The following is a 26,857-nucleotide window of genomic DNA, read 5'->3' on the forward strand; positions in this document are numbered from 1 at the left end:
CTTAAACTCTATATTTTTGGCCTTTGAAATAAAGATACGTTGATATTATGCTGTGTTGTTTCATAGGTCTATCTGAAAAAGTTTATTGGAACAAAGATACATAATGGAGATGTTCTTCATTCTTTTTTTTCTAAAAATCAGTCTTATATTTATACTTTAAATATAAACACGACCTGGAGTCATGTGATTGGTTATTTTTACATAACTTACAGTTGTAAGTTATGTAAATTACAAATAGTAATCGCTTATATTTGTTTAAATTATTAAAATTTTCAACTTAGTCTCAAAACTCCTAATAGGATATTAGAAAAATCAGTGTTGGAAATTTTGATAGTTATTGAATCTTTGCATTGAATTTTAAAAATCCATTTTAGAAGTCAGAGTGTTTAATAATTTAAACACTTCTCTCATGGAATACGGTGGTCAGAAGGAGGAGCTTCACCCCTTTTGGTGAAGTTCACCCATATTCAGAGTTTGCAATTTCCCTTTCACAAACATTAGCAACTAGATGGTTAGCCATGATTCCGCCTCTGTTTGGACTGCCAACTGGAAGCAGTTTGTGCCTTGTTGGTTACTTGCAAAAAGAGTAGAAAAAACAAGCAGCATCAAAATACAACAATGAAGAGAGTATATATTTTAATTTATGTGAGGCTATTGCTAAACATGGCCACTGTGCTTCGAGATATATAAAATTATACTCTTACTGATTATAATGGTCAAAATTTTCCTTAGTGTTCTTCAGTAATCATTAGCCAGAAATTAACTATCTCATCTTACTAATGCAAACAATGTGCATATTTAGGAGCTCTTTAATATTAAGCACATAGTAAATCTTCAAAAAATATTTTTGATTGTCTTCTCAGGATGTTACTTGTAACATGTCCTTTGAGTATAAATTACTAAATATTATTTTTAAATAAGTACTAGTTTGTAGCAAAAAATGATTAAAGCCCGGCCAGCATGGCTCAGTGGTTGAGCATCAACCTATGAACCAGGAGATCACCGTTCGATTCCCGGTAGGGCACATGCCCAGGTTGTGGGCTCGATCCCCAGTGTGGGACATGCAGGAGGCAGCTGATCAATGTTTCTCTCATCATTGATGTTTCTATCTCTCTCCCTCTTCCTTCCTCTCTGAAATCAATAAAAATATATCTTTAAAGAGTGATTAAAAATTTATATTCATAATATGACTTGTGTTTCTTTTTAACATTCTACCTAAGGAAAAAAAAATTATTATTCATTCAACAAATATGTATTGAATACCTACCCTGCCCTCTGGAATGTAAGCTCTATGAGGGCAAGGGCTTTGGTCACTATTATAGCACTAAGGCACTAGTGCCTGGAAAAGGAGGCACTCCATAAATATTGGTTGAATGAATGAATGGGTGGGTGGATGATTATGCCAGATACTTCACTAAGTACTGGGATCTATCATTCAATCATGACAAATAATAAGCAAGTATATAATATGTCAGATGATGGTAAGTGCTATGAAGAAAAATAAAGCAAGCTTTGGATGCATTATAAAAGTGGATGCTATTTTGTTGTGGCCATCCTACACTGAGACAGAATGAATTCCCCACCCAAAATTTGGTTCAGATGAAATCAATCAATCTCTCTCTCTCTCTCTCTCTCTCTCTCTCTCTCCACACACACACACACACACACACACACACACACACACACACACACACACACACACACACGATATGAAAGGGTTTACTGGTTGCATAATGAGGCTTTATGGGGAGTTCAAAAATGGATTGAGTGAACAGGGGAAGGAGACTGGCTGGGAGGGGGGGTGGGGTATGGTGGTTAGGGGAAGGAGCCAGAATGATAGTCCTTCATGCAGTTTGAATTTCCCACAGGTGTTGAAGGAAAGAGTACCCACACTTTCTTATCAGCTGCCCAAATGTGGAGCAGAAGGGGTAAGGCTTAATAGCTGTAAGCAGTCAAACATCAAAAATAGAATCGGACTCTATGTTAACATTTTATATAGGGAGATCAGGGAAAGCCTCTGGTAAAGAGACATTTGTGCAAAGACTTGATTGAAAGAAATGAGTGAACCATGAAGTTATTTGGAAAAACATCTTTCCTGGCAGATAAAAGCCCCAGAGGCAGAAGAGCACTCAGTATGTTCAAGAAACAGCAAGGAGGCCACTGTGAACACAATCAGATTCTCATACATTAACCATTGGTGTTTCAACCAGGAAAAAGGACAGGAATGAAAGAGTAGGTGTAATTAATGAAAAGGTAGAAAAAATAAGCTTTTTAGCAGAAAACATGATTGACCTCTTAGAAAACAAGACAATCTATAGTGAAATTATTAGACTGAGTTCAAAAGGTTCCTAAATATAAATTCAGTATACAAAGGTTTGTATTTCTACTAGTACATAACTAACAAGAAACAATTAAAAATGTAAATGTGAAAAAGATATCAATTACAATGTTATCAAAAGTGCATAGCAATATTTTTATTTAACAAAATCATTTATAACTTTTATGGATAAAATAGTAAAACTGTTGAAAACGTAAAGAAGTTCCAAAAAATAGGAAGATGCAATCTCATAAAAGTATCAATTCTTCTCAAAACTGTAAATTCAGCCCAGCTGGTGTGGCTCAGTGGTTGCGCATCAACACATGAACCAGAGGTCACAGTTCAATTCCCCATTAGGGAATATGCTCGGGTTGTGGGCTCCATCTCCAACTGGGGTCATGCAGGAGGCAGCCAATCAATGATTCTCTCTCATCGTTGATGTTTCTATCTCTCCCTCTCACTTCCTCTCTGAAATCAATTTTAATCTAATAAAATACAAACATGCAAATTGACCATACCTTTGCTGTGCCTTAAGCCACACCTACCAGCCAATCAGAGCGACTATATGCAAATTACCCAACCAAGATGGTGGCCGGCAGCCATGGAGCTGAAGCGAGGAGGAGGCTTGGTTGCTCCAGTGATGGAGGAAGCGAAGCTTCCCGGCTGGCTCTGAGCTCCACTGTAGGCAACAAAGTTTCAATTATAGAAGGTAAATAAATCCCAGAATAATAAAAAAAGAGAGGCTGGAATGGAAAGGAATGGAACCCTGACCTGATTCAAGAGTTGACGCTCAACCACTGAACCACACTGGCCAGGCTAGAATGCACATTTTTTTTTGTAGATTGGAATTTTCTGTTCAAACTCCCATCATTTCATCCATTTTCCTCTTTCCTTTAACACATTATTTTATAGTCCTTGCCTCCCATCTCCAATGGTTTGATCACCCATGAATGTGTTCCTATTATTTGTTTTTGCTTCTGATTACCAGTCACTCTTTCCTGCCTCTTTACATATCTACTACTACTATTATTATATACTATATATTATGTGTTCTAGATGGTATCTTTCACTCTTTTGTTAGGCAGATGGAGAGACTGATTACCTCAATTCAATTAGAGATTGAGCTGGGTTGGGGTTGGGTTGCATTTTAAATAAGGCTCAGGCCACCTCTGCTTACAGTCTGTTATCCCACGTGCCTCTTCTGAGGTTTTAATTGAGAGCCTGGCAGATCTGTCTCCTCAGCCTTAAAACAGTTCCTTCCTTCAGAAGATTTGAGCTCCATGAAACCTCAAGTCTTTTTCATGGAACACTTCCCCTTAAGCAGGATTTAGTCTTGTCAGCAACGCTGGAGATCAGGTATTTACCTCTTAGAGGAAAGAATTCAACACAAGATAGAAAAGGCAAAGTTTTTTGTTTGTTTTTTAATATATTTTTATTGATTTCAGAGAGGAAGGAAGAAATATCCATGATGAGAGAGAATCATGGACCGGCTGCCTCCTGCAAGTCCACCACTGGGGATCAAGCCCACAACCCGGGCATGTGCCCTTGACTGGAATGGAACCTGGGATCTTTCAGTTCGCAGGCCGACACTCTATCCACTGAGCCAAACTGGGTAGGGCGAAAAGGCAAAGTTTTATTCGAAGTGAAAGTACACCTAAGGGACTCTTGGATGGGCAACTCCAGCTAGGTTCCAGTGCCCCGGAATGGGCCTAGTTCCAGGCTTTTTATCTTATGCTTGCCCCTCCCTTTTTCTGCCTTAATCTTATTGTACCATTCACTCCTTGAGGGGCTGGAATTTGTTCGTAGGTGTTTTTGCAAGATTTGCCCTCTTGGTGCCCTCCTTCCTGTTTTTGTCTAAATTTGATGGCTGTTTTTAGCTTTCTGTCCCTCCTTCCCCATTTACTTAAGCATGGTCTTTGATCAGTTTGCCCTGCTCTTATCTATCTAAGTGCCTACTCCAACATCCCCCCCCCCCCCAAGAGTTTGACACCCAATTTATTGGGGGATTATGGACGTAGACAATCATCTGGCTACTTCCTGCTGACAAACGGGCGAAGTTGGGATTGGGTCTCATTCTCTTGCTATCTGTCAGGGCAAAGCGTAAGGTTCTTGGAACCGTTGGCCAGCTTGATCAGGATGTTGAGCTATTTCTGCGGGGGTATTTGGAAAGGTTGAAAACACTGATGAACCGTTATCTGAGGTGGAATTGCTGTAATCTGGAAGAGACAAATTTTACAAGTAGGTTAAATGAACAGGGACCAAATAGTAGTATCCCTAGTATGATAAGGAGAGGGATTATAAGGGGTCCAAGGAGAGACCATACCAATTTTTCCAATTCTAAGCAAGTGAGGTTGCCAGTTAGGATTCTCTTAGGTTCTTTAACCAAGTTGTGTGGTTTAGAATCTCACGTATTCTTGTTTCTACTTTAGCGGAGTTATTGATGTAGGTGCAACATGTAGTATTTCGAATAGCGCAGACTCCTCCTTCTGCAGCTGAAAGATAGTCCAGGGCAATACGACTGTCTAAGCCTATATTGGTTAATGAGTTGAGGGACTGTTGTAGTTCATGGAGGGCTCCCCCTGTTTCACTTGAGAGCTTTTCTAATTCAGTTGTGAGATTAGGAAGGATGAATTCATGTTCCATGTATCCTGCCCAGGGGACAAGGGAAATAAAGGACTTTCTTTTCCAAGTTAAGGGGTTGTCTAGGAGTCCCCGCGTACGCTGGGAAGGTGTTGATGTTTCGTTGTAGACGGCCAGGCTAGGAGTTAAATATCCTAAGGTGCACATTCCATAAATGAGATAGGGATTTAGGCATGAAGTGGCCATGTATCCCGTGGGGGTGGTGTGTACTGAACCAATGCCTGCCGTCCTATTCATGGAATATGCGCATATGTAAACCATTCCCTCAGGAGCACAGACTGTGTTGGAGGTGCTAGTTAAAACCATAGGAACAATGGTGCTACATGAGGAAATATTCGCCGGCCACAACATGGAATAATATAAGGCTCTAAGTTTGCATAGAGCAGTCTTAGTTTTGTTGCAGACAGGAAACTCTTTTCCTGGACGAGCAGGCTTATGTTTCAATGTTGCAGTATATAGGCAGATAGATGGAGAGGTAGTTATGTTAACCAGAGTGAAAAGGGTGGCATATGTACTTGGTTTGGAAATATATGCTAGCTCTGAGCGCCAGGTTTCATTACCGAATTTGTTCTCTGGCTTAGCTAAATATTGTGTGGGGCCTATAGCTTGTGGGTACTTGTGACAGACCCAGCAATTAGTGATGTTCCCCGACGCTACAGCCTTGGTAATCCTAATTAGTGAGTTTTGGTCCCATGGTTGTGGTTCTGGTTTTAGAACGGTGTTTATTGTGCCTAGTCCTAAAGGGACTTGTGAAGCCAGGAATAGGAATAGAAGGAAATTATTCATTGTGTAAAATTGTAGAAAAGGTCTAAGCAAGCCTTGAATGGAGTGTCGGGTAGTGCACAAATAAGTAAGCAGCCGAGAAGAGTTTTAGAAAGGACTATTGATCTAATAAAGAGTAATTCTGAGAAGGGTTTTCACAGGGAGGAGGGAGGAATTGTAAGACAGCAGAGAAGTAGAAGGCCAAACCAAAAGAATATTAAGAAATTTATAAATAATAACAAAAACTGAGAAGTAAACTTATCTGGGGGTTGTCTTTTTCTTGAAGAGAAACAAAGTTTTCAATTGGTTCGCATTCCCACGTCTTGCTTGATTTCTCAGGCTCAGATGGTTTAGTAGAGTTGCAATAAGGCTTTACTTGTGGTTAGTAGAGTTGTAGTAAGCTTTACTCATGTGTGATGTATCCAACTAGAGATGACAGCAACGTTGACTGCTGTGGAAGTGGAGAACAGGACAGTAAAAGGCCCTTTCCATAGGGGTATTAATTGCAATCCTGGAGTTCCTTCTTTCCAGGTTTTAATGTATATCTGTGATCCTGGCAGATATAAAGATTGGGAGCCCCTGGAGTTCTGTTCAGCCCCCGGAGTTCTTCTTTATCCAAAGTATTGTATTGCTTGTTGAAACTTAGCTATGGAGGTGACATATGGTAGGAGTTTGGTGGATTCAGGATCTGTTATAAGATAGAGTATAGAAATGGCCGTCCATGTAATGATCCAAAGGTGCTTAACTGTAATTGAGTTGTGGGGACAGTTTCAATTTGGAGGAGGGCTATAGGTAGTAAATCTAAACATTTAAGGGCAGTTTCTTGGCAAAGTTTGCCAAGAGTTTTCTTTATTATTTGATTTGCCTTTCTACCTTTCTGGAGGACTGTGGCCTCCAAGCAGAGTGAAGATGCTATTTTATTCCTAGGGCTTTGCTAACTAATCATGTGACCTGCAAAGTAAACCCAGGTTCATTATCACTTTGTAGAGATTGAGGGAGTCCAAATTGAGGAATTGTATTTTCTTCTTTTAAGAGTATTTCTGCTACCTCTTGTGCTCTCAGTCTTGGTGGGATAGATCTCAATCCACCCAGTGAAAATATCTATGAAGATTAGTAGGCATTTATAGTCTTGACATGGAGATAGTTGAGTAAAATCTATTTGCCAATCTTGCCCTGGATAGGTGCTCCTTCTCTGTATAAGTTGGACTAGTACAGGTGGAGATTTAGATCATTGGGGGTTATTTTAGGCACATAATGCACAAGCCTGGCAGACCTGTCAAATCGTTTTGTGTAAGCCCTTACTGGCAAAAAGTTTTTTGCATATCAGGACCATATTCTCCCCCCGCCCCCCCCCCCCCCCCCCCCCGGGGGAAAAGGTGATAAGAGTCATGGAGGGCGAGAGGACATGGACTCCCTGACCATTGGTCCTTTGATGTGCCTGTGTTTCGATGCCCATTCTATTTCTTTTTGGGTATATTTAGGGATTGGCAATTCTGTAGGTAAGGGTGAAATTAATGCTCCTAATTATATATCCATAGACGTGGTGGCTGCTTTTGCAGCTTTATCAGCATATTTGTTTCCTTGAGTTATTTCGTCGTGACCTTTTTGGTGTCCCTTGCAGTGTATAACTGCTGTTTCTTTAGGTAAATGATCTGCTTGTAGCATTCTCACATGTATCTGAGTCTACAGAAGACTTCACTCTTTTTTCTACTTAGATCTTGAAAACATTTGGAGTTTATTTTTATTTATGGTATGAGATAGGGGAATGTAACTAGATTATTTTGCATGTATGACAGATGGTTGGCTCTGGTCCTCCCTTCATCCATACCCCTTTCCATGCTATTCTACAGTTTCTCCAAGTAAGAAAGCTCAATGTATCCCCATCTCCCACCCTTGACTTTTGGGCTTGGCCATGGAACTTGTGGATGTTAGGCATGTAATGCAGGCAAGGCTTGCCTCTATTTAAAATGTTTTTATTGATTTCAGAGAGAGGATGAGAGAGGGAGAGAGAGAGAGTAACATCGATGAGAGAGAAACATCCATCAGCTGCCTCCTGCATGCCCCCTATTGGGGGTGGAGCCCACAACCCGGGCATGTGCCTTGACTGGGTATCAAACCAGCAGGGGACGACACAGAAACAACTGAGCCACACCAGCCAGGGAAGGCTTATCTCTTGTACCTCTGCCATTGCCATAAAAAGAATATACTCTGACCAGCCTGCTAATATAAGAAAAAGAGAGATGCATGGTAGAGTCATCTGAGTGACTATAAACCTATAACTCAAAATAGAATCAAGCAGCTGAGCCCACGATAGGTCATCTGGCCCTCAAGTGTGTGAATAAGCCCAGATGGGATTGCAATGTCCCAGCCAAACTGTAGAAGTATGAGCACCTTATAAAGATGAAATGAGAAATATGTTTAAAGGCGCAGTAACTAATACAACTAGAGCCCATGAAAAATATTAAATTGAAAATAAAGTATTCAAACTTTTTACAAATTTTGGCATAAATAGTCAAGTACACTAGATCTTAAACATGACTGTGCTTGTCAAAAATAGGCTACTCTTGAAAATTCAACCCCCCCCCCCCCCCACACACCCTGTCACCTATATTCTGTTCTGGTAGAGATTAACACCAGGTATCCTTATTTTTCCTGAATAACTTTATACAGTTGTTAAAAAAAACTTGGATATTTGGTCAGAATAAAACTGGGAAAGATTCCTAAGTTGTATATATAATTCCTTAAATTAAGTAAAGTTTTGCAATAGGAAATAATCCATCTTTTCCCGGTGGGATTATTACTAATGCAATACTTTTTTTTTGGGGGGGGGGGGGGGAAGGTACTCAGAGACTAAAGTTATACCATTGCTTCTTTAAAAAAAAAAAATATATATATATATATATATACATTTTTTTTTTCCAGAGAAGAAGGGAGAGGGAGAGATAGGAACATCAATGTCGCGAAAAAACCATGGCTTGGCTGCCTCCTGCACGCCCCTTACTGGGGATCAAGCCCACAGCCCGGGCATAGGTTGATGCTCAACCACTGAGCCACGCCAGCCGGGCTACCACTACTTTTTTTTTTTTTTTTAATATATTTTATTGATTTTCTACAGAGAGGAAGGGAGAGGGAGAGAGAGTTAGAAACACAGATGAGAGAGAAACATCGATCAGCTGCCTCCTGCACACCCCCCACTGGGGATGTGCCCGCATCCAAGGTACATGCCCCTGACCAGAATCGAACCCGGGACCCTTGAGTCCGCAGGCCGACGCTGTATCCACTGAGCCAAACCGGTCAGGGCACTACTTCTTAATCTTATAAACATTACTTAACCCCAGTCACTCGGCATAAAATAAATATTTATTAAGCGCATACATGCCTGTGTCTATCAGGCTTGTGGAAGACAGTCGCCCTCATGAAATCTACAGCTAAGGGGAAAGCAGCGAATAACTTATGAAGGATAATTTTAACTAGTAATAAGCACAATTATTTCCCCCCCTCAAACTGCGCCCTATTTTGTAACTCTCCAGACACGTTTCTACTACAGGTGTAAGCCGTCAAACTCTCAGCATCCCCAGGGGAATTCTCATGGGAAGCCCCGGGGACCCATTCATTTTCTTCCCTACCTCTTTCCGGCCTTCTCCAGCTCTCCTTCCTCCACGACTTTCAAACAAGTAACAACACGCAGACGAACACCAGGCCCCAGCCTCTCTACGCTCTCTGCACTGGGAGTCCCCAGCTCCCGCTGCGCTCCACGCCCCCAGCAGTCAAACCTTCCCGCCGCCGCGCGGGAATCTACCGGAAGTTCTTACCCGGAAGCCCCGGGAGCCCGTGCCTCGTCAATTTCGTTCCCCGAGACTCGTAGCGGAGAGGGTCCTGCAGTGCATTCTGGGAAGGTGGCCGGGCTCTCAGCTTTGTTTCCGGCGGAGGAGCGGCGGCCGGTTTCCCGACAGCCCGCAGGGGCGCCGCGTTCCCCAGGTGGCCGGCTCCCCGCGGAGGCGCTCCGGCTGCCTCGCTCGGCTTCTGGCTGGCGCGGGGGTCCTCCCGCCGCGTGCCCAGCCGCCAGCATGTCTGGGGTGCGCGCTGTGCGGATCAGCATCGAGTCGGCCTGCGAGAAGCAGGTCCAGGAGGTAGGCCTGGATGGCACGGAGACCTACCTGCAGCCGCTGTCCATGTCCCAGAACCTGGCGCGTCTGGCGCAGCGGATCGACTTCAGCCAGGGCTCGGGCTCCGAGGAGGAGGAGGCCGGGGGCGCCGAGGGCGATGCGCAGGACTGGGCGGGCGCCGGGGCCAGCGCGGACCAGGACGACGAGGAAGGTAAGGCCCGGGGCTGCCGCTCGCGTCCGCTGGTCTGTCCGGGCGTCCTGCTCCCCGCCCGGGAAATGCCACTCTGCCTCTTCTGTGCTTCGTGAGATGCTGGGTGTCTTTGTGAAAGTCAGAGGTTTGTATGAAAGTAACGCCCGGTAGAACAGTCACTGTGCTCTTTTTTGTTTTGTTTTTGTTAATCCTCACCCGAGGATATTTTATCCATGGATTTTTAGAGACTGGAAAGGAGAGGGAGAGATACACAGAGAGAAACATCGATGTGAGAGAGAGACAATCAATTGGTTGCCTCCCGCAGGCGCCCCAGGATTGAGCCTGCAACCGAGGCGCCTGCCCTTGACCGGAATCGAACCCGCGACCCTTCAGTCCACAGGCGGATGCTCTAACCACTGAGCAACCGGCCAGGGCTCTTTTTTTTTTTTTTTTTTTTTAATAGCTGGACAATTTAGGGTTTTGTTTTACTATCAGTACTCCGTATCTTTCGGCAAGTTTCCTTGAGTTGGAGCGTTTGAGACATGTTACTGGTGCAGTGTTTACGTTTTTAATCGAGCTGTTGTCACTTGGCACACTCTGGTTAAGATGTTTCTCTGTGCAGTGTGAATGTTGATAGTAACACCTGTATTGATTGGAGCATGAGATAAAGGTGTAAGTGGTAGACAGTGGCCAAGTCTAGTCGGCCAGGATAAGCATTTGGCTTTTATCAGAAGGACAAAATGGAAGCTTTGGAAGGATTTTAAGTAGACAGATGATTTTGTTTAAAAAGATTACTCAGGATGCTATGTAGTAAATGGAAAACAAAACTGGAAGGAGGGAGACCAGCTAGAGAATTGTAGAAAAAACGTGAGTGGTTTTGGGGTTCTCATGCTTGTCAAGGATAAAAAATATCCACAATTCTTGTTATAGTTGTAGGCAACAGGAGTAGTCATAAACAACGTGAAAAGATAGGTAATGGACTGGGAAAAATATTGGCACCCAGTGGTTAATATCCCTCATATTCAGAGTCCCTTCAACCTGCAAAGGAAAAGACAAGTCACGGGAAAAATAAGCCAAAGATATAAACAGTCAGCTCACTGAGGAAAGACCTCAGATGTCTCTAGTAGGGAGAGGCAAGTTAAAACATCATTAAGATACTATTTTCATGCATAAGATTAGCAGAAATTTAAAAGATTGTTAATATCCAGGGTTTGGAATGTGAATTGATAGAGCCTTTTTGGGAAACAATTTGGCAGTTCTGTATGTATCAGAATTTTTATTTTAATAATTTTTTTATTTTATTTTTTAATGTATTTTTATTGTTGATAGTATTACAGATATCTCCCATTTACTCCTCTTTCCCCCCACAACCCTCACTCATCCCCCCATCTTCACCACCCTGTTGGCCATATCCATGGACTATGCATATATGTATATAAGTTCTTTGGTTTATCTCTTCCCATCCCCCCAATCCCACATCCAGGTATGTCAGTATGTTCCATGCCTCCATGCTTCGGGTCCTACTCACTTCATTTTGTTTATTAGATTCCACAAATAAGTGAGTTCATGTGATATTTCTCTTTCTCAGTTTGGCTTATTAGCATAATATTTTCCAGGCCCATCCATGCTGTCCCAAAGGGTAAGAGATCCCTCTGTTTTACAGCTGCATAATATTCCATAGTGTAAATGTCCCACAACTTTTTTATCCTTTCATCTACTGATGGGCACTTGGGCTGTTTCCAAATCTTAGCTATTGTAAATAATGCTGCTATGAACATAGGGGTGCATATATTCTTTCTGATTGGTGTTTTGGGGTATTTAGGATGTATTCCCAGAAGTGGGATCGCTGGGTCAAACAGAAGTTCCATTTTTAATTTTTTGAGGAAACTCCATACTGTTTTCTGTAATGGCTGCACCAGTCTGCATTCCCACCAGTATTAAACTAGTGTTCCCTTTTCTCCACATCCTCACCAGCACTTGTTTGTTGATTTTTTTTTTATGATAGCCATTCTGATAGGTATGAAGTGATAGTTCATTGTGGGTTTTTGTTTGTTTGTTTGTTTGTTTGTTTTGTTAATCCTCACCTGAGGATATTTTTCCCATTGATTTTTAGAGCGAGTGGAAGGGAGGGGAAGAGACAGAGAGAAACATCAATGTAAGAGAGACACATCAATTGGTTGCCTTCCGCTCATGCCCCTACCAGGGCCAGGGATCAAACCTACAAACTTTGATCTGGAATTGAACCCGGGACCCTTCAGTCCACAGGCCGATGCTCTATCCACTGAGCAAAACTGTCCAGGGCTCTCATTGTGGTTTTAATTTGCATTTCTCTGAAGATTGTATGTGTCAGAATTTTTAAATGTGCATCTCTTTTGACCCACTAATATTTTGGCTAAAATTTAACCTACACAAAACATAGTACATGTACACAAATGTGTATTCAAGATGTTTACTGCTGCTAGCATTGTTGGATCTAATCTACCTGTCCATTAAATAGGAATGGTTAAGCTTATTGTATAGCCATACTTTAGAATATCATACTGTGATAAAAGAATGAAGTAAATCTATATGTGCTGATATGGAAGTGTCTCTAAAACAAATAAGTAGGGGTGGGGCGGGGGAAGCAAGTAATAGAAATATAGGAGTATCTATATATAGAAAAGGCTAATATGCTAACTACCATCCAACTGGTCACTATGACCCGCACTGACCACCAGGAGGCAGATGCTCAATGCAGGGCTGCCAAGCTGCAGTGACTTGGCAGCAGCAGTTCTCGGGTGACGCACCCCGAAACCAGAGAGGAAGGAGCTGGAGATTCCTTGAGGCGCTGCGTAACTCCACCTTCGGCCTTGGGTTATATTGTTGCTGGGGCACTGTCGGCCCAAATCTGGTTTACTGCACACTTGCGTTTGCTTTCCACACCCTGTGCGACAGTAACTTTGCAGAGTGCCCTCTTGCACTCCAGGACTCCTTGGGGGATGTTGAGAACCGGTTTTGGCCCAATCCCCACCTGCTGGAGGGACCCCACTCACTCCTCAGTTCCTGGGGAGGGACTGCAGGAAGTTGGCTCCAGGGCGTGTGGGGTCCACCTCTCCCATTCCCACCCTGCCAGCCACCTTCTAATTAATTTCCTTCCAATGTGCAGGAACCCATGCACCAGGTCACTAGTATGTATATAAATACACAGAAAAACATGTGGACCGGTACATCCCAACTGCTAATAATGATTACCTTTCAGGGAGGGAGAAAATTAGGGTGGGGAATAAAGGAAAACTTTCACTTTTTACACTGTAACTGTCTGTTGTTTGAACTGCATACAATAAGCATGTGTTCATGAAGTTTAATTTTAAAAATAAAATTTTAAAAATGATTAAGAAGTTGGAAGATATGGTAATAGTGCATAATATCTGAATGCTACAATTATAGGCCATTTTTATTTTTGTACTTTCCTATATTTTGGAAATTCTCTATAATTACTTATTCACATTTTAAAAGCTGGAAGAAAAGGTTATTTAAAAGGCCTGCATAAATTTAAAAAGATATTTGAATGCCTATCTATCATGTTGTAATGTTAGATTTAACCTATGGATATTAGGTATCATTTGTTTTGCCATTGTAGGAATACTAACTTAAATGTGAAAGATTCACGAAAGGGTTGAGGGCATAGGATAAAAGAGGATACAATTTTGAAATAAAATTTATTATTTCTTCTTTTAGAACTTTAAAACCTCTGAATGGGCTTCCTAGCTTCTATTCATTATAACTAATATTCATGTGTTTCTTTTTTTCTTTTTCTTTTCAGGGTTGGTAAAATTTCAGCCTTCCCTTTGGCCTTGGGACTCAGTGAGGAACAATTTGAGAGGTGCCCTGACAGAGATGTGCGTTCTCTATGATGTTCTCAGTATCGTTAGGGATAAAAAATTTATGACTCTTGATCCCGTTTCTCAGGATGGACTTCCTCCAAAACAGGTATTTGTGGGCTTTAGCTGGATAATGGTACCATTTTGATAAATCCCAGGATCACTTTTTAGGCTGTGTGCCTACTGTTCCCTTTTCCTTTCATGCATAATTAAGTCAAGGTGAAGATTTAAAGACTAACTAGCTCAAAACAAAGTCATAAAACTGTATATCCTTTATACTGGTATATTATTTTATTAATATTCCTGTGACCCTTGGAAGAGTTAAGTCTCATTAACAATATAATACTTTAAAGTTTCCCAAATCTTAACAAAGTCTTACAGCCTGCATCGTTAGTCTACAATGTATTAAACAAAAATGTTATGACAGAATGGCTTTGGGGTCAGATGGACCTGGGTTCAAATCCTGCCTCTGCCCTCAATATCCCTGAGACCTTGAGTAAGTTATTTTCTCAGTTTTTCCTTCTAATCCCTCCCCTCATTTTTAGGGCCTGGTTAGAAAAATTAGAAAAGCCGAATTAATGGAGGATATTGAAAGCAAGGATATTGAGATCTGATGAGTATATTCACGGTTTGAGCATTAGAAGATGAAAGGGATTCGGAAAAAGGGTGAATTGGTGAATGAAGAGTCTGAAATCGGGGAGGTCAGCTGAGAAGGTTTTTAAGGAAAGCAAGCATCAGGACAGTGACCAAGTTAGTGGCGTGGAGAGGAAATAAGTGAATTACTTAATTACTCATGTGGAAATAGTTTCAGAATCTAGAAACATTGCTTTGGAAGACTTCTTAGAGTTCATTAAATCTGCTTCCTTCATCTTTCAGAGAGAAAACTAAGCCCAGGGAGATCAGTGATGTGTTCAGATTGCAGTAAGGCCAGTGGTTAGAGAGCCAAGCTGAGACCTCCAGCACCTCATTCATCGCCCATTGCCTTTTCCACCTCTGTGCTTCTCCCAGAAAGGAGTCGCAGGAGTTTCTTGAGCTCTTCAGGAACTTAAAATTAGGTTCTCTAACATGATCAAAGGATTATTGTGGCATTGCTGTGAAACTTTATGATTTTGACTCTTACGTAGCCAGAAAACTTTCTATTTGGAAATATGTGTGGTTAATGTACTACACAAATTGGTGGTGACTATTGATATTTATGTATGTGTATACAGCACATAGATTTTGATTTCTCATCAGTTTTCCAAAAATTAGCATTCAATGAAATACGTTTAATATTAATGCTGCTTGGTTTCAATATTCATTTGAAAGGCACTTAGGTAGCTCACTGTAATATAAGATAATTTTACAGCTGTAGTCAGTGGAGTCATTCATTTATTCATTAAATAAAATGTAATGAGCCAGGCATTGTTCTAGGGCCTGTGGATATAATGGTTTCTGCCATCATATAGGTTACAATTCAAGTAGGGATTATAGACCTTAATCAGAAGTTTAATAAGTGCCACAAAAGAGTATACACGTGAGTGAGGAGTGTCAAGACACAGGAAAGGAACGGCATACACAAGAGGGAGGGAGCCTACCCGAGGCTGGGCAGAGTGATGCAGGGGTCAGTTCAGATGAGTAGCCCACTGTGCTGTTTTTGGTTTAACATAAGTCTTTATTTGAGTTGACCAAAGAAATGGGTTAAGGTTATATTATTATGTGTATTTTCCCCCTCTTTGCTTTAATTTAGGAATCTCTTTAGTAGTTATGTTGTTACTGAGAAAATGTGTAATTTTCAAATCATTTAAAAATAATACAGAATTACACTTTTGGATTGTTTCTGGTAGAATCCTCAGACGTTACAATTGATATCTAAAAAGAAGTCACTTGCTGGAGCAGCACAAATCCTATTGAAGGGCGCAGAAAGACTGACTAAATCAGTTACCGAAAATCAAGAAAATAAGCTACAAAGAGACTTCAACTCTGAGCTTCTGAGATTAAGACAACACTGGAAACTGAGAAAAGTTGGAGATAAAATTCTTGGAGATCTCAGCTACAGAAGTGCAGGTATAGATTACTGTTAAAAACTATGCTTTTAAACTAAAGTTTGTAAAAATAAGATACAGAATTGATTGTATTGTTACATATCCTATATAATAAAGAGCTAATATGCTAATTAGACCAAACAGCAGAAGGACCTTCTGGACGAAGCCAGAGCTGTAAGGGCCAGGGCTGCAAGGGCCAAGCCCCTTGCACGAATTTTGTGCATCGGACCTCTAGTTCTATAATATGTTGTGTCTCACTTACATGTTACATATTAAAGTTTTAATTTCTGTAAATTTAGCCTGAAGAAGCTAAATTACTTTTATAGCCTTAGATAAATATATATAAACTAGAGGCCCGTAGCACAAGATTTGTGCACTAGGAAAGGGGGGGGTTGCCTCAGCCTGGCCGGCACCCTCTCATAGTACGGGAGCCCTCAGGGGATGTCCAACTAACAGGGAGCAGGCCTAAGCAGACAGTCGGACATCTATAGCACTGTGATTGTTGAGCTAATAATAGTAGAAATGAATATATGTTTTTTAAATTTGTTTATTTGAGAGAGAGAGAGAGAGAGACAACAATTTGTTGTTTTCACTTATTTACGCCTTCATTGGTTGATTCTTGTATGTGCCCTGACAGGTGATTGAACCCTCAACCTTGATACTCTAACCAACTGACCTACTCGGCCAGGGCGAGTAGATCAGTATTTTAAAAGGATTAATTTGCCAGAGCAAGTCAGCATTATTCTAAAATTAAAGGAAGGTAGATTGAGGTGGTTAAGTCAAATATTGGAGGACCTGTATGCCTCAGCATTGCTGTGAATTGGGAAATTTTGAATTCTGAAGGCAAAATCCCATTACAAAAATGAATTCAAGATGATAAGACATTTTTACATTTTATTAGGCAGTCTGTAGAAGCTGTACTTTCTAGCTGTGGGCGTTGTACGTTCTTTCCAACAAATTATGTGCAAGTACTTTACCCAATTTCTCTCTGTGGTAGAGTCACACATGATTATAAAAGGATTTGATTACATTCGCTTCTAATTGCAAGAAGATCTTGACCATCCTCCCTTTTTATAAAATGCAATTACTTGTAATCACCCACTCTTGACATAATACAGCAGTCAAAACAACTTACTGAAACTTTTGCACTGAACAAAAAAACATGAAAAAACCTAGTATATGCACTGTCCTTTTGTCCTTCTCTTGCTGGATTTAGAACACTTCAGTTGCAATCTGATTCTAGAGGCCGAGCTCCAAAAGTATTTAATCTCCAAGGAGTACATTCATTTTGCCCAGCCGGCGTGCCTCAGTGGTTAAGCATTGGTCTATGAACCAGGAGGTCACGATTTGATTCCCTATTAGGGCACATGCCCAAATTGCAGGCTTGATTCCCAATAGGGAGCATGCAGGAGGCAGCTGATCAGTGATTCTCTCTTATCATTGATGTTTCAGTCTGTCTCTCCCTCTCCCTTCCTCTCTGAAATCAATAAATATATATATATTTTAAAAAGAAGTATTTTCATTTTATCAAAATTCCATTGGAATAAAACAATTTGGATGAAGTTTTTATTATAATGATAGCATTAGTAACTACAGAGTATTATTTTTTTTAAGGTAAATAAAACTTTTCTCCTGCTTTCTTTCTTCCCTTTGCTCACTACCCCTTCCTCTTTCCCCCTGAACACATGTTTTGGTGGGAACTTAATTTATGATTCAATGATGTGGATGTGAAATATTACTTTATACTTAATAATGTATGTTAAATGTGTTCATTGCTTTTTACTCTCCTATTTTTAATACCCTACTAGGATCTCTCTTTCCCCATCATGGTACATTTGAGGTAATAAAGAATACAGATATTGATCTAGATAAGAAGATACCTGAAGATTACTGTCCCCTGGATGTTCAAATTCCAAGTGATTTAGAGGGATCTGCATATATCAAGGTATTTGTCAGAGTATTTTTCAAGTAATTTTTTATTAATAGCCCAGAGACTAATTTGCTAACATTTGTGTATGTGTTTTTATTGTCATATAGGTTTCCATTCAAAAACAGGCTCCAGACATAGGTGATCTGGGCACAGTTAACCTCTTCAAACGGCCTTTGCCCAAATCCAAACCAGGTATAGTTATGTTCTATCCTCTAACTTTTAGTCTTAACTGAGCTTAAACATACAAATAAACTAAAGATAAATATAGATAGGAAAAATAAGTATTTTGGAGTAAAAACAAGTAGAAATGTACTATTTATAATTTGTTAATTAACCATTAGTAAATAGCTGTGTTCTCTTTTTTTTAAAGATTAAACTTATTTACCAGTTTTCTTTACATAAAAGAAGTAATCATTTCTGTATTTTGGAAAGTATATGCTGTAATATAATGTTTCTGAACTTCGGTTGTATGTATTCAGATTACCATTTAAACTGGTTAATGCATAATATACTTAGATAATTTACATATGTATGTGTCTTCTGTCTTTCAGGTTCCCCACATTGGCAGACGAAATTAGAAGCAGCACAAAATGTTCTCTTGTGTAAAGAAATTTTTGCGCAGCTCTCTCGGGAAGCTGTTCAAATTAAATCACAGATCCCTCACATTGTGGTGAAAAACCAGATCATCTCTCAGCCCTTTCCAAGTATGAGCAGCCAACCCTTTCGAGATTTATAAATAGGACTTTGTGGTTTGGGGAACAGGGTAAAGAGTTGTCAAAGGAACAGTAAGAGCAGAGAGGTGGTGTGCTGTCCATAACGGCAGCTGGGAAAGCATGCAGCACAAGCCACACTACTGATTCTATGGCCTAAATAGTGGAACTCCAGATTTTAAACAGCGCATGTTCAAACTTTGTACCAGCAAGGCCATTATTCAACCACAGTTGCTTTGAGGTGTCTCTGCTAATGCCATGTGTGAAAGACTTTTCAGGGATCCTGCCTTATTGTCTATCTGAGATGTCACTTAGAAAATGCTTAATTTATTAAGTACCCATATTTCTAAACTTGTGGAAATTAGATTTTAATTATATGTTTAAAAGGTAGTTAGATTTCCCCTGGTGATCAGTTTGTAGTTAGCTGGGCACTTGTTTTTTACATGAATTCTGAGGAGTATCTTCCTAAATCTATCAAGGGAATGGGTTTTAGGAATGAAAATCTTCATCCTGGAAGCAGGGGAGAGTATTTCTCGCCTCGTTAGTAAGATCAGATACCAACTCTGTTGGGTTTCTTTTTTTTTTTTTAGTTATTATTTTTTTAATTTAAAGGGAAGAAGAAACAAATTAATTAATATATAGCTTCTGTTCACCTGTCTTTAGCCACAGCTCAAGGTCAACAGAATTTGAATTGTTAAAATACATGGTAGTTTATTGCATTCATGAATAGTCATTTTGAAGCCTCCTCTTTAAGTTTAGAATGTATCTTTTGAGAATGGACTGTGGTTATACTTTATAAAGACAGGTTGTGCCTTTTCATAGTTTAGATTATTTATATCTGTTCTACTTCTTTTTATAAATAGGCTTGCAGTTATCAATTTCTTTGTGCCATTCCTCAAATGACAAGAAATCCCAAAAATTTGCTACAGAGAAGCAAAGTCCGGAGGACCACCTTTATGTCCTAGAGCATAATTTGCATCTACTGATTAGAGAGGTAATGAAATAAATACTTTTGTTTGCATTGCGGTGAGCATGTCCAGGGAAGTGAATACACACAAGCTCCCCCCTGCCACGTCCTCATTAATCACATAACAATGACATTCACTGTCTGTGATGAGAAAGATTTTTGCTATATGCTTGGGGAATATAGAGATGACCAGAATACAGTCTCTGTTCCCTAGCATAGCTGCTAGTGGTAGAAAGATACCACATGTTTTATAGGGAGGTATAAGAAACGCATGTTAAAGGGCGCAGAGGGAAGAATGATTCTGATTGGGTGATCAGGAGAAATGACTTGCCAGAGCCTGAACAGGATAGTCCTGCGGTCTCGGGATATATACCACTTACAGGCCATCTAAAACTGTGTTTCCAGAATGCTGGTTCACAGTTTAGGCCAATTTCAAAAGAACCCCTGAGAAACTTTTAATAGAAATATACATGCAGCCTCCCCTGCTTCATCCCTGCGCCTGGTTCAGTTGTTTGTGATGGTATGAGAATCAGTCTTCTTTCCAGTGTCTGCAGGTGGCTCTGTAGGAGCCAGGTTTGGGAGCCTCTAATTGAGGGTATAGTGGACTAACTAGTACTGATCGCATGTGTTCTATTGTGAGACCTACTGAAGAATACTTGGTCTTGTACTTTAAAACTTATAAAATAAAATAAAAAACAGCTTGAGAGGGACCCTTCTCTTTACAGACTCGTTACGCATGGCCTCGGTGTTAGCATTTATCTGTGTGCCAAGACTGCCTATGTGGTTCAGATCCATTGCTTTCATGTTTCCAAATGTGAGCTCTTCTTTGACTGAGCACTGTGTCGTCATTAATATGTGGGTATTGATCGTCTATAACAACTGTTGTTGTTACAGTTTCATAAACAGACCTTGAGTTCCGTCATGATGCCTCATCCAGCGAGTGCACCTTTCGGCCACAAGAGAATGAGACTTTCCGGTCCTCAAGCTTTTGATAAAAATGAAATCAATTCACTACAGTCCAGTGAAGGGCTTCTGGAAAAAATAATTAAACAAGCAAAGCATATTTTTCTGAGGAGTAGGTAAGGATGAGCGAAGTTACTGCGTGTGTGTGTGTGTGTGTGTGTGTGTGTGTGTGTGTGGTGTGTTTTGAAACCACAGCCTTTTTTCCTTTATTATTTATCTCACATGTGTTATTTTGGAAATGCTTTAACCTTTCTTCTCAGGGAAAGGAAGGTGGCTGCAGTGTGAGAGTTTATGATCATAAATGGTCCTGTCAGGTTTGGGGAAGACTCAGATCCATGGCCCATGTAACTTAGTATATTTTTTCTAACATGCTGGGGTTGTGGGCTCTATCCCCTTGACCCCCAGTAGGGGGCGTGCAGGGGGCAGCCGATTGATGTTTCTTTCCTTCCCTTCCCCTCTCTCTAAAATCAATAAAAACGTATTTTTTAAAAAAGTATAAAGGGAAGATTACTGGCTCTGGAGTTAGACTCCAGGTTTTGTACCCTGGCTCACAGCTCTGTAACCTTGTAGCACATTACCTAACATCGCTACACTGCTCTTTTTTCTTCTGAAAAATGGAGCTAATAATAGTTCCTACTTCACAAGGTTGTTAGTAAGATTAAGTTATATAATTCATGAAAACACTTATAATATTTGCTACATAATTAGCTCTTGAAGAATCTTAGTTCTCATTCATTCCTATTTTTCCTGGAGTATAAGATTTTAATTGTGCAAAATGTTTTTCTAGCTTCTCATGCAAATAATTACAGTTCCATTACAGCATGGGTATGTCCCAAGTCATTTGTTAGCAGAGATCAAGTATTAATATTTCTGAATGATTATATTATTTTTAGAGCTGAGATTAGTACCCAACAAGTCTCCTTCTCGCTGTGTTCTGATTAGATTTCCTGGGTGGGAGCCCTAGCCGGCTTGGCTCAGTGGATAGAGCATCGGCCTACAGACTGAAGGGTCCAAGGTTCGATTCCGGCCAAGGGCACATGCCTGGGTTGGGGGCTCCATCCCCAGTGTGGGGTGTGCAAGAGGCAGCCAATCAATGTTTCTCTCTCATCATTGATGTTTCTATCTCTCCTTCTCCCTTCCTCTCTGAAATCAATAAAGAAATATATTAAAAAAAAAAAAAAAAGATTTCCTGGGTGGGAGGAAGCAAGTGAAGTTAAAGGGAACGAGCCCGAGCATGAGAGTGGCCTGCAACGTGAGGCTGAGAACCAGCACTTCAGAGTGATGTGAAGGAGGGCTCCATGACAGCCGGCCTTGCTGTAAAGTCTGTGCTTTCAGACGGTGGTATTTTTAAAATGTCATCTGGTTTTCAAATCTCCATAAATTGATAAGTGGTTTGTAATCTTATTGTTTTATATGGTGGCTTTTACAAAATTTTTACTTCTTTTCTTTAAAAGGACTGCTGCAACTATTGACAGCTTAGCAAGTCGCATTGAGGACCCTCAGATACAGGCTCACTGGTCAAATATTAATGATGTTTATGAATCTAGTGTGAAAGTCTTAATCACGTCACAAGGTTATGAACAAATATGCAAGTAAGTGTCAAAAATAAGTTCTTCATTTGGAAGAAATACGGCAAACTTTAATTAATAAAAATTATAATTTTATGTAGACAATTGCCAAAATGTTTTATTCCTAAATATTTACTGTAAAATAAAATGTGGTACCATCAAATATGGGAATGTATAGTGCTACTTTTTCTGCATTTGTTCATCTAGATTATTTGACTTGGGGTAGTTTTGGTTTCTTGTACATGTCATGTGCTAGCAATTTGTACGTTGGTTTGGAAAAGTGTTGTGATCAGAGTGTTAGTTTTTGTCTATTTTATGAGGGTTTTTTTGTTTGATCTAAACCAAGTTAATAGTGTCCATAATCTGACTTGTTTGCTGATTATTTCAGGAGACGGTGAAGAGTTAACAAAACCTTTTCCCTTTCCATATGAGAATTTGACCTTTGGTTAATTCTCTAGCTCTAGTCCCCTAGTAACCTGATAAGGAAAATGCCATCTGTGTTACTAGGCAACATTGCTTATGGTAAAATGATTGATCTCACATTAAGAAATGGATTGAGACTGGGAGGAATTATCAGTACCCGACAGGAATGCCTGTGGATTTCCATGGATGGGGTGGCTTGTGAAACTGGGCAGTCAGTGTCTATTGTGAGGATCCTGGAAACATGCCTGTGGAGTTGTACAAGTGAGCGTGGCTCCTGTTGCATCTGGGGTTTGTAAGTCAAGGCAGGTACCGCACATACCCTGTGTGGACCTCACCTCGTTCAGCCAGGTGTGCCGCTGCTGCGCTGACAGCTGCACGTCCTGCTGCAAGGACTGCCACAGGAGGAGCAGCCGACGTTGGCCAGCTGGCAAGCACGGCTCCTCTCCTGTGCCCTTCGTAGACTGGTGCTCAGTGTGACCTGTGGTGGTCTGCCTGACTCTGATGGTTCAGTTGAACCTAAGAAAGCTCCCCACCCCATGGGAGCTGGTGTAGGTTATCAAAAGTGTCTGCTATTTTCTTTTTCTATGATAAGGGTTAATGTTTGTGGCACTGACAAGGTAATTTGGAACATTTCTAATTTTTAGTATATGTGTCTATCAAGGTCCATTCAGCTGCAGTTGAACATTGGAGTTGAGCAGATCCGCGTGGTACACAGAGATGGAAGAGTAATCACGCTGTCGCACCAGGAGCAGGAGCTGCAGGACTTCCTTCTGTCTCAGGTGAGAGGTGCAGACTACAAGTCCTGAGCCCCTTCTTCCCATAACCATTTAAAGACCAGAGTGGGTAAGAAGGGGGAATAGTAAATTATAAAAAGAAAACTATTTTTTCTGCCTTCTTCTAGTGCATATCTTACAATCTATTGTTTAGTTGAAAGTGTTGATAAATACCCTAGATTTGTTTCCACTTAGTGTGTGTTGAAGAGAAAGGATCAGGCCTGAAACTGTCAAACTTTCTCATGTTTGCCCTCCAGGGCCACATGGTGGTGGAGAGGTATTAACCCAAGAAAACCAGAGAAAGCGAGATTAGGTCAAAACCATAGTGACCATTAGCCATAATATTAAATGGAGTATTTAACCGTAAGCCATATGAAAGCGTTCCCCATGTTAAGGGGCAGTATGAAAGTGCTGGGGTCTAGGCCCACCTCCACCACACACTTGCTCTGTGACACTGGACAAACTTCCAGACTTTTAACAAGCGTAAAGTAACAACAGTATCTTCCTTGCCTTCCTGGAATTGTGATGATCCAGACACTATATTTTCATATAAAATTCCAAAAAATACTGATGCTCTCCATCCTCGAAGCAGTAACATTAGACACTGACTTGTGTCTTTGGTGCCAAGTAAATGAAATGCATTTGTGAGGAATGGCAGGTCTTGGTGGATTACATCTAAAATGGCTTTGGCCAACTTAGGACATGCACAGAGATGTATTGGAGGGCTACTGGGTAGATCCCAGGATCAGTGGGGAGTCTAGAGACAAGGCTTGCACATGGATAGGGAGCAGAGGAAGCTAGATGGTGAGACCCACAGCCAGGGCTGTGCCACTGCTGCCATCCTGACACTACTCCTCCTGGCTGGTGGCAGAATGTACTCAAACTGCCCCTGCGTCTCAGTCAGGGTCCTAACAGGCAACCCGTGGCACACTCAGGGAGGGTTTATTTCTAAGGATCGATTTACAAAAGTGGGGATACAGGAGAGCCACCAGGGAAAGTGGTAGCCTGCTGCTAGTGGTAAATCATGTAACCAGGCCAATGGGCCAAAGGGATAGAGGAGGGACAAGTAATAGGAACCTACGGGGATAGTCACGTAGAACAGAGCACCTTGAGAAGACCAGCAGCCTTTTATCACTGGATACAACAAGCTTAGACAACCTCACAGGAAAGGTACCAGGAGAATAAATACCCTGACTGCACTCTCTTCCCTGCCATCCTGCTGGTTCTCATTACCTGGGTGGCTCCCACTATCTCAGCCCAACCTGGAACCAGAGGACCTGGAAAGCTGTTAACGTAACCATACAGGTCGGGCTCCGGGGCAGAGTAGGCTGGAGTAGACTTGAAGGGTGAATGGAAGATACTCAGCACGCCCTGCTACCTTGGATGTTGCTCCACATGTAGTGATCCAGATGGGAGCATCCAGCTGGTCATGTGCCTGGGCCTCAAGCTGCCAGTAGACAGGGAAAGAGAGCATCAGGCTATTTTAGCTTCTGCAGTGGAAGCGGGGGGCAGGGGTGTCCTCTCCCTCCCCCCAGTAGTCACACACAGGAGGATTCCTCATTCATGACATAGGGTTCCTGTGCTAGGCAGTGAAAACCCCACCAAAAGTTTACAATCATAACGTCAGGTCACTGCAAAGTAAATGTCCATGCCGATGTCAATCAAGTGTCCTTTTTCATTCACAGATGTCGCAGCATCAGGTTCATGCAGTTCAGCAGCTAGCCAAAGTCATGGGCTGGCAAGTTCTGAGTTTCAGTAATCACGTGGGGCTTGGGCCCATAGAGAGCATTGGCAATGCTTCCGCTATAACAGTGGCCTCCCCGAGTGGTGACTATGCTATTTCAGGTACTTTTACTTCTTTGGCAGTTTGGCCTTAATTAGCTTTAATAGTTAATGTACTAAGAGTAATTTATCTCTGCAATGAGTGAGTTCATGTAGTAGTGGTACTGAACAGTTTCTGATCATAGCTGTTTTTCAGAGCAACAGATTATAACTTCTCTTTCAGTAGTTATCAAAATGGTTTGCTTGGAACAAACACGTTTTCCTGAGAGAACATCTGAAGACTGCCATCACCATTGTTACTCCTGCAGCTCGAAATCTTTAATGGAAAAGAGCTTTTTAAAAATGTACTGCTATAGATTTGGGAAGAATGGTATCTAATCCTAAAGATGGTAAAGGGACGGCTAAGAGAGGAATAGGTGTTTTATTAAGCACTTGCTGTGAGTCAGGCACTTTAACAAGCACTTACACTTAATATCTAGTTGACAATTATATTTGGAGTGCTTATGGTTTTCCAGACTTAAAGCGATCTTTTTTAATACCTGCGCTAAATATTTGAAAGAGTGGGTAGTTACAAGTTTTTCCCCACAGGATCACAGCTTGTGTATCTGCAAGCTTGGTATTGCTAGATCTTTATTCATAAAAATTTCAAAATACGCTATTCTTCTTCCCTAAGTAATAGTTAAAGCCTCATTAACCTAGAGTTCTTAATTCAAAATAATCTTTCTTTCATCCTTCCTTGTCCTGATTTGAACATTTGAGTTTCATTATATATTTGGTGCATACTAATAAACTCATTGAATGATTGGATTATTAAAGTTTTAGAAAGAATCAATTCTGAAAATATCCTATATAATAAAGAGCTAATATGCTAATTAGACTGGACAGCGGAATGACCTTCCAGAACGACCAGTGGGCGGGGCCGCGAGGCAGCCAGGGCTGCCAGGGCTGAGCCCCTTGTACAGATTTCATGCATCGGGTCTCTAGTATAGGACATTTGACTTTCCTAAGCCAAAATTCACCTTGCCACATCTTTATAGCACATATAGCAATTCATGAGTATTTATACCAGCCTACTATCCACAAATTAGTAAATTAGTTTTAAGCATATTGAAACTGAAAAGCACTTTTAAACAGAATTTTCAAGTTGGTAACAGACAAGCTTTTTGTAATTATGGTAGAATGTACAATCTACGTTTTCTATTTTGGAAAAATAGTGTATTGATATTTTGGTTATGCTCCACAGTGCGCAACGGCCCTGAAAGTGGCAGCAAGATTATGGTTCAGTTTCCACGTAACCAGTGTAAAGACCTCCCAAAAAGTGATGTTCTACAAGATAGCAAATGGAATCATCTGCGTGGCCCATTCAAAGAAGTTCAGTGGAATAAAATGGAAGGTCGAAACTTTGTGTATAAAATGGAGCTGCTTATGTCTGCTCTGAGCCCTTGTCTACTATGATTTTCTTCCAGAAGTTTCCAGAATTTTTTTCCAGGGAAGATTCCAGAAACTTTGACATGAGGTATTTGCAGATCAAATACAAGCAAAAGGAAGAGAAATCTTCCAAAGAAGTATTGTTTTTAAAAAATGGTAATTGGCAAACGTTTACTTAGCATTTTGGAACCTTCACTTTATAAGTGACGAATGCTTTGTGGAAATTTATGTACAGTTAGTTATAGGGTATACAGTATGGGGAAATGTAAAATAATACTATTTTTATGCAGTTAACTTGAAATGTTACTATCTTATGGGTTTGAATTTGCTTTTTGAAACATTCCTTTGATGTTGACACCAAATAAAACATATGGTTAAAAATTCCAGATACTTTCTGAATTTTAACAGCCTAAA

General features: G+C 40.8%; 2 protein-coding genes across 5 annotated transcripts; one reads left to right on the forward strand and one right to left on the reverse strand.

Moving 5' to 3' along the window:
* Nucleotides 1–3,930: 3,930 nt before the first annotated feature.
* On the reverse strand, nucleotides 3,931–9,636 carry LOC106697818 (endogenous retrovirus group V member 1 Env polyprotein-like). 3 transcript variants are annotated; one of them, XM_023757277.1, is made up of 3 exons: nucleotides 9,346–9,518; nucleotides 4,641–6,170; nucleotides 3,931–4,533 (listed from the first exon to the last, which is right to left on the reverse strand). In XM_023757277.1, the coding sequence occupies exon 2, from the start codon at nucleotides 5,741–5,743 to the stop codon at nucleotides 4,676–4,678; it is 1,068 nt and encodes a 355-aa protein (XP_023613045.1). In that variant the 5' UTR covers nucleotides 5,744–6,170; nucleotides 9,346–9,518; the 3' UTR covers nucleotides 3,931–4,533; nucleotides 4,641–4,675. The 3 variants fall into 3 exon arrangements, with proteins under 3 accessions (XP_023613045.1, XP_023613044.1, XP_014314674.1); XM_023757276.1 differs by lacking the exon at nucleotides 9,346–9,518 and adding an exon at nucleotides 9,532–9,636 and having other exon boundaries at nucleotides 3,931–6,170; XM_014459188.2 differs by having other exon boundaries at nucleotides 3,931–6,170.
* MED17 (mediator complex subunit 17) lies at nucleotides 9,545–26,857 on the forward strand. Of its 2 annotated transcripts, XM_006092767.2 has the most exons (12): nucleotides 9,545–10,036; nucleotides 13,818–13,984; nucleotides 15,702–15,921; nucleotides 17,708–17,844; nucleotides 17,937–18,021; nucleotides 18,381–18,533; nucleotides 19,403–19,533; nucleotides 20,401–20,585; nucleotides 21,924–22,061; nucleotides 23,122–23,239; nucleotides 24,919–25,078; nucleotides 26,259–26,857. In XM_006092767.2, exons 1-12 carry the CDS (start codon nucleotides 9,787–9,789, stop codon nucleotides 26,468–26,470), a joined length of 1,956 nt encoding a protein of 651 aa, XP_006092829.1. In that variant the 5' UTR covers nucleotides 9,545–9,786; the 3' UTR covers nucleotides 26,471–26,857. The 2 variants fall into 2 exon arrangements, with proteins under 2 accessions (XP_006092829.1, XP_014314673.1); XM_014459187.2 differs by lacking the exon at nucleotides 24,919–25,078 and having other exon boundaries at nucleotides 9,630–10,036.

This window comes from Myotis lucifugus, unplaced genomic scaffold, assembly GCF_000147115.1.
Source record: "Myotis lucifugus unplaced genomic scaffold, Myoluc2.0 scaffold_104, whole genome shotgun sequence".
Taxonomy (NCBI): domain Eukaryota; kingdom Metazoa; phylum Chordata; class Mammalia; order Chiroptera; family Vespertilionidae; genus Myotis; species Myotis lucifugus.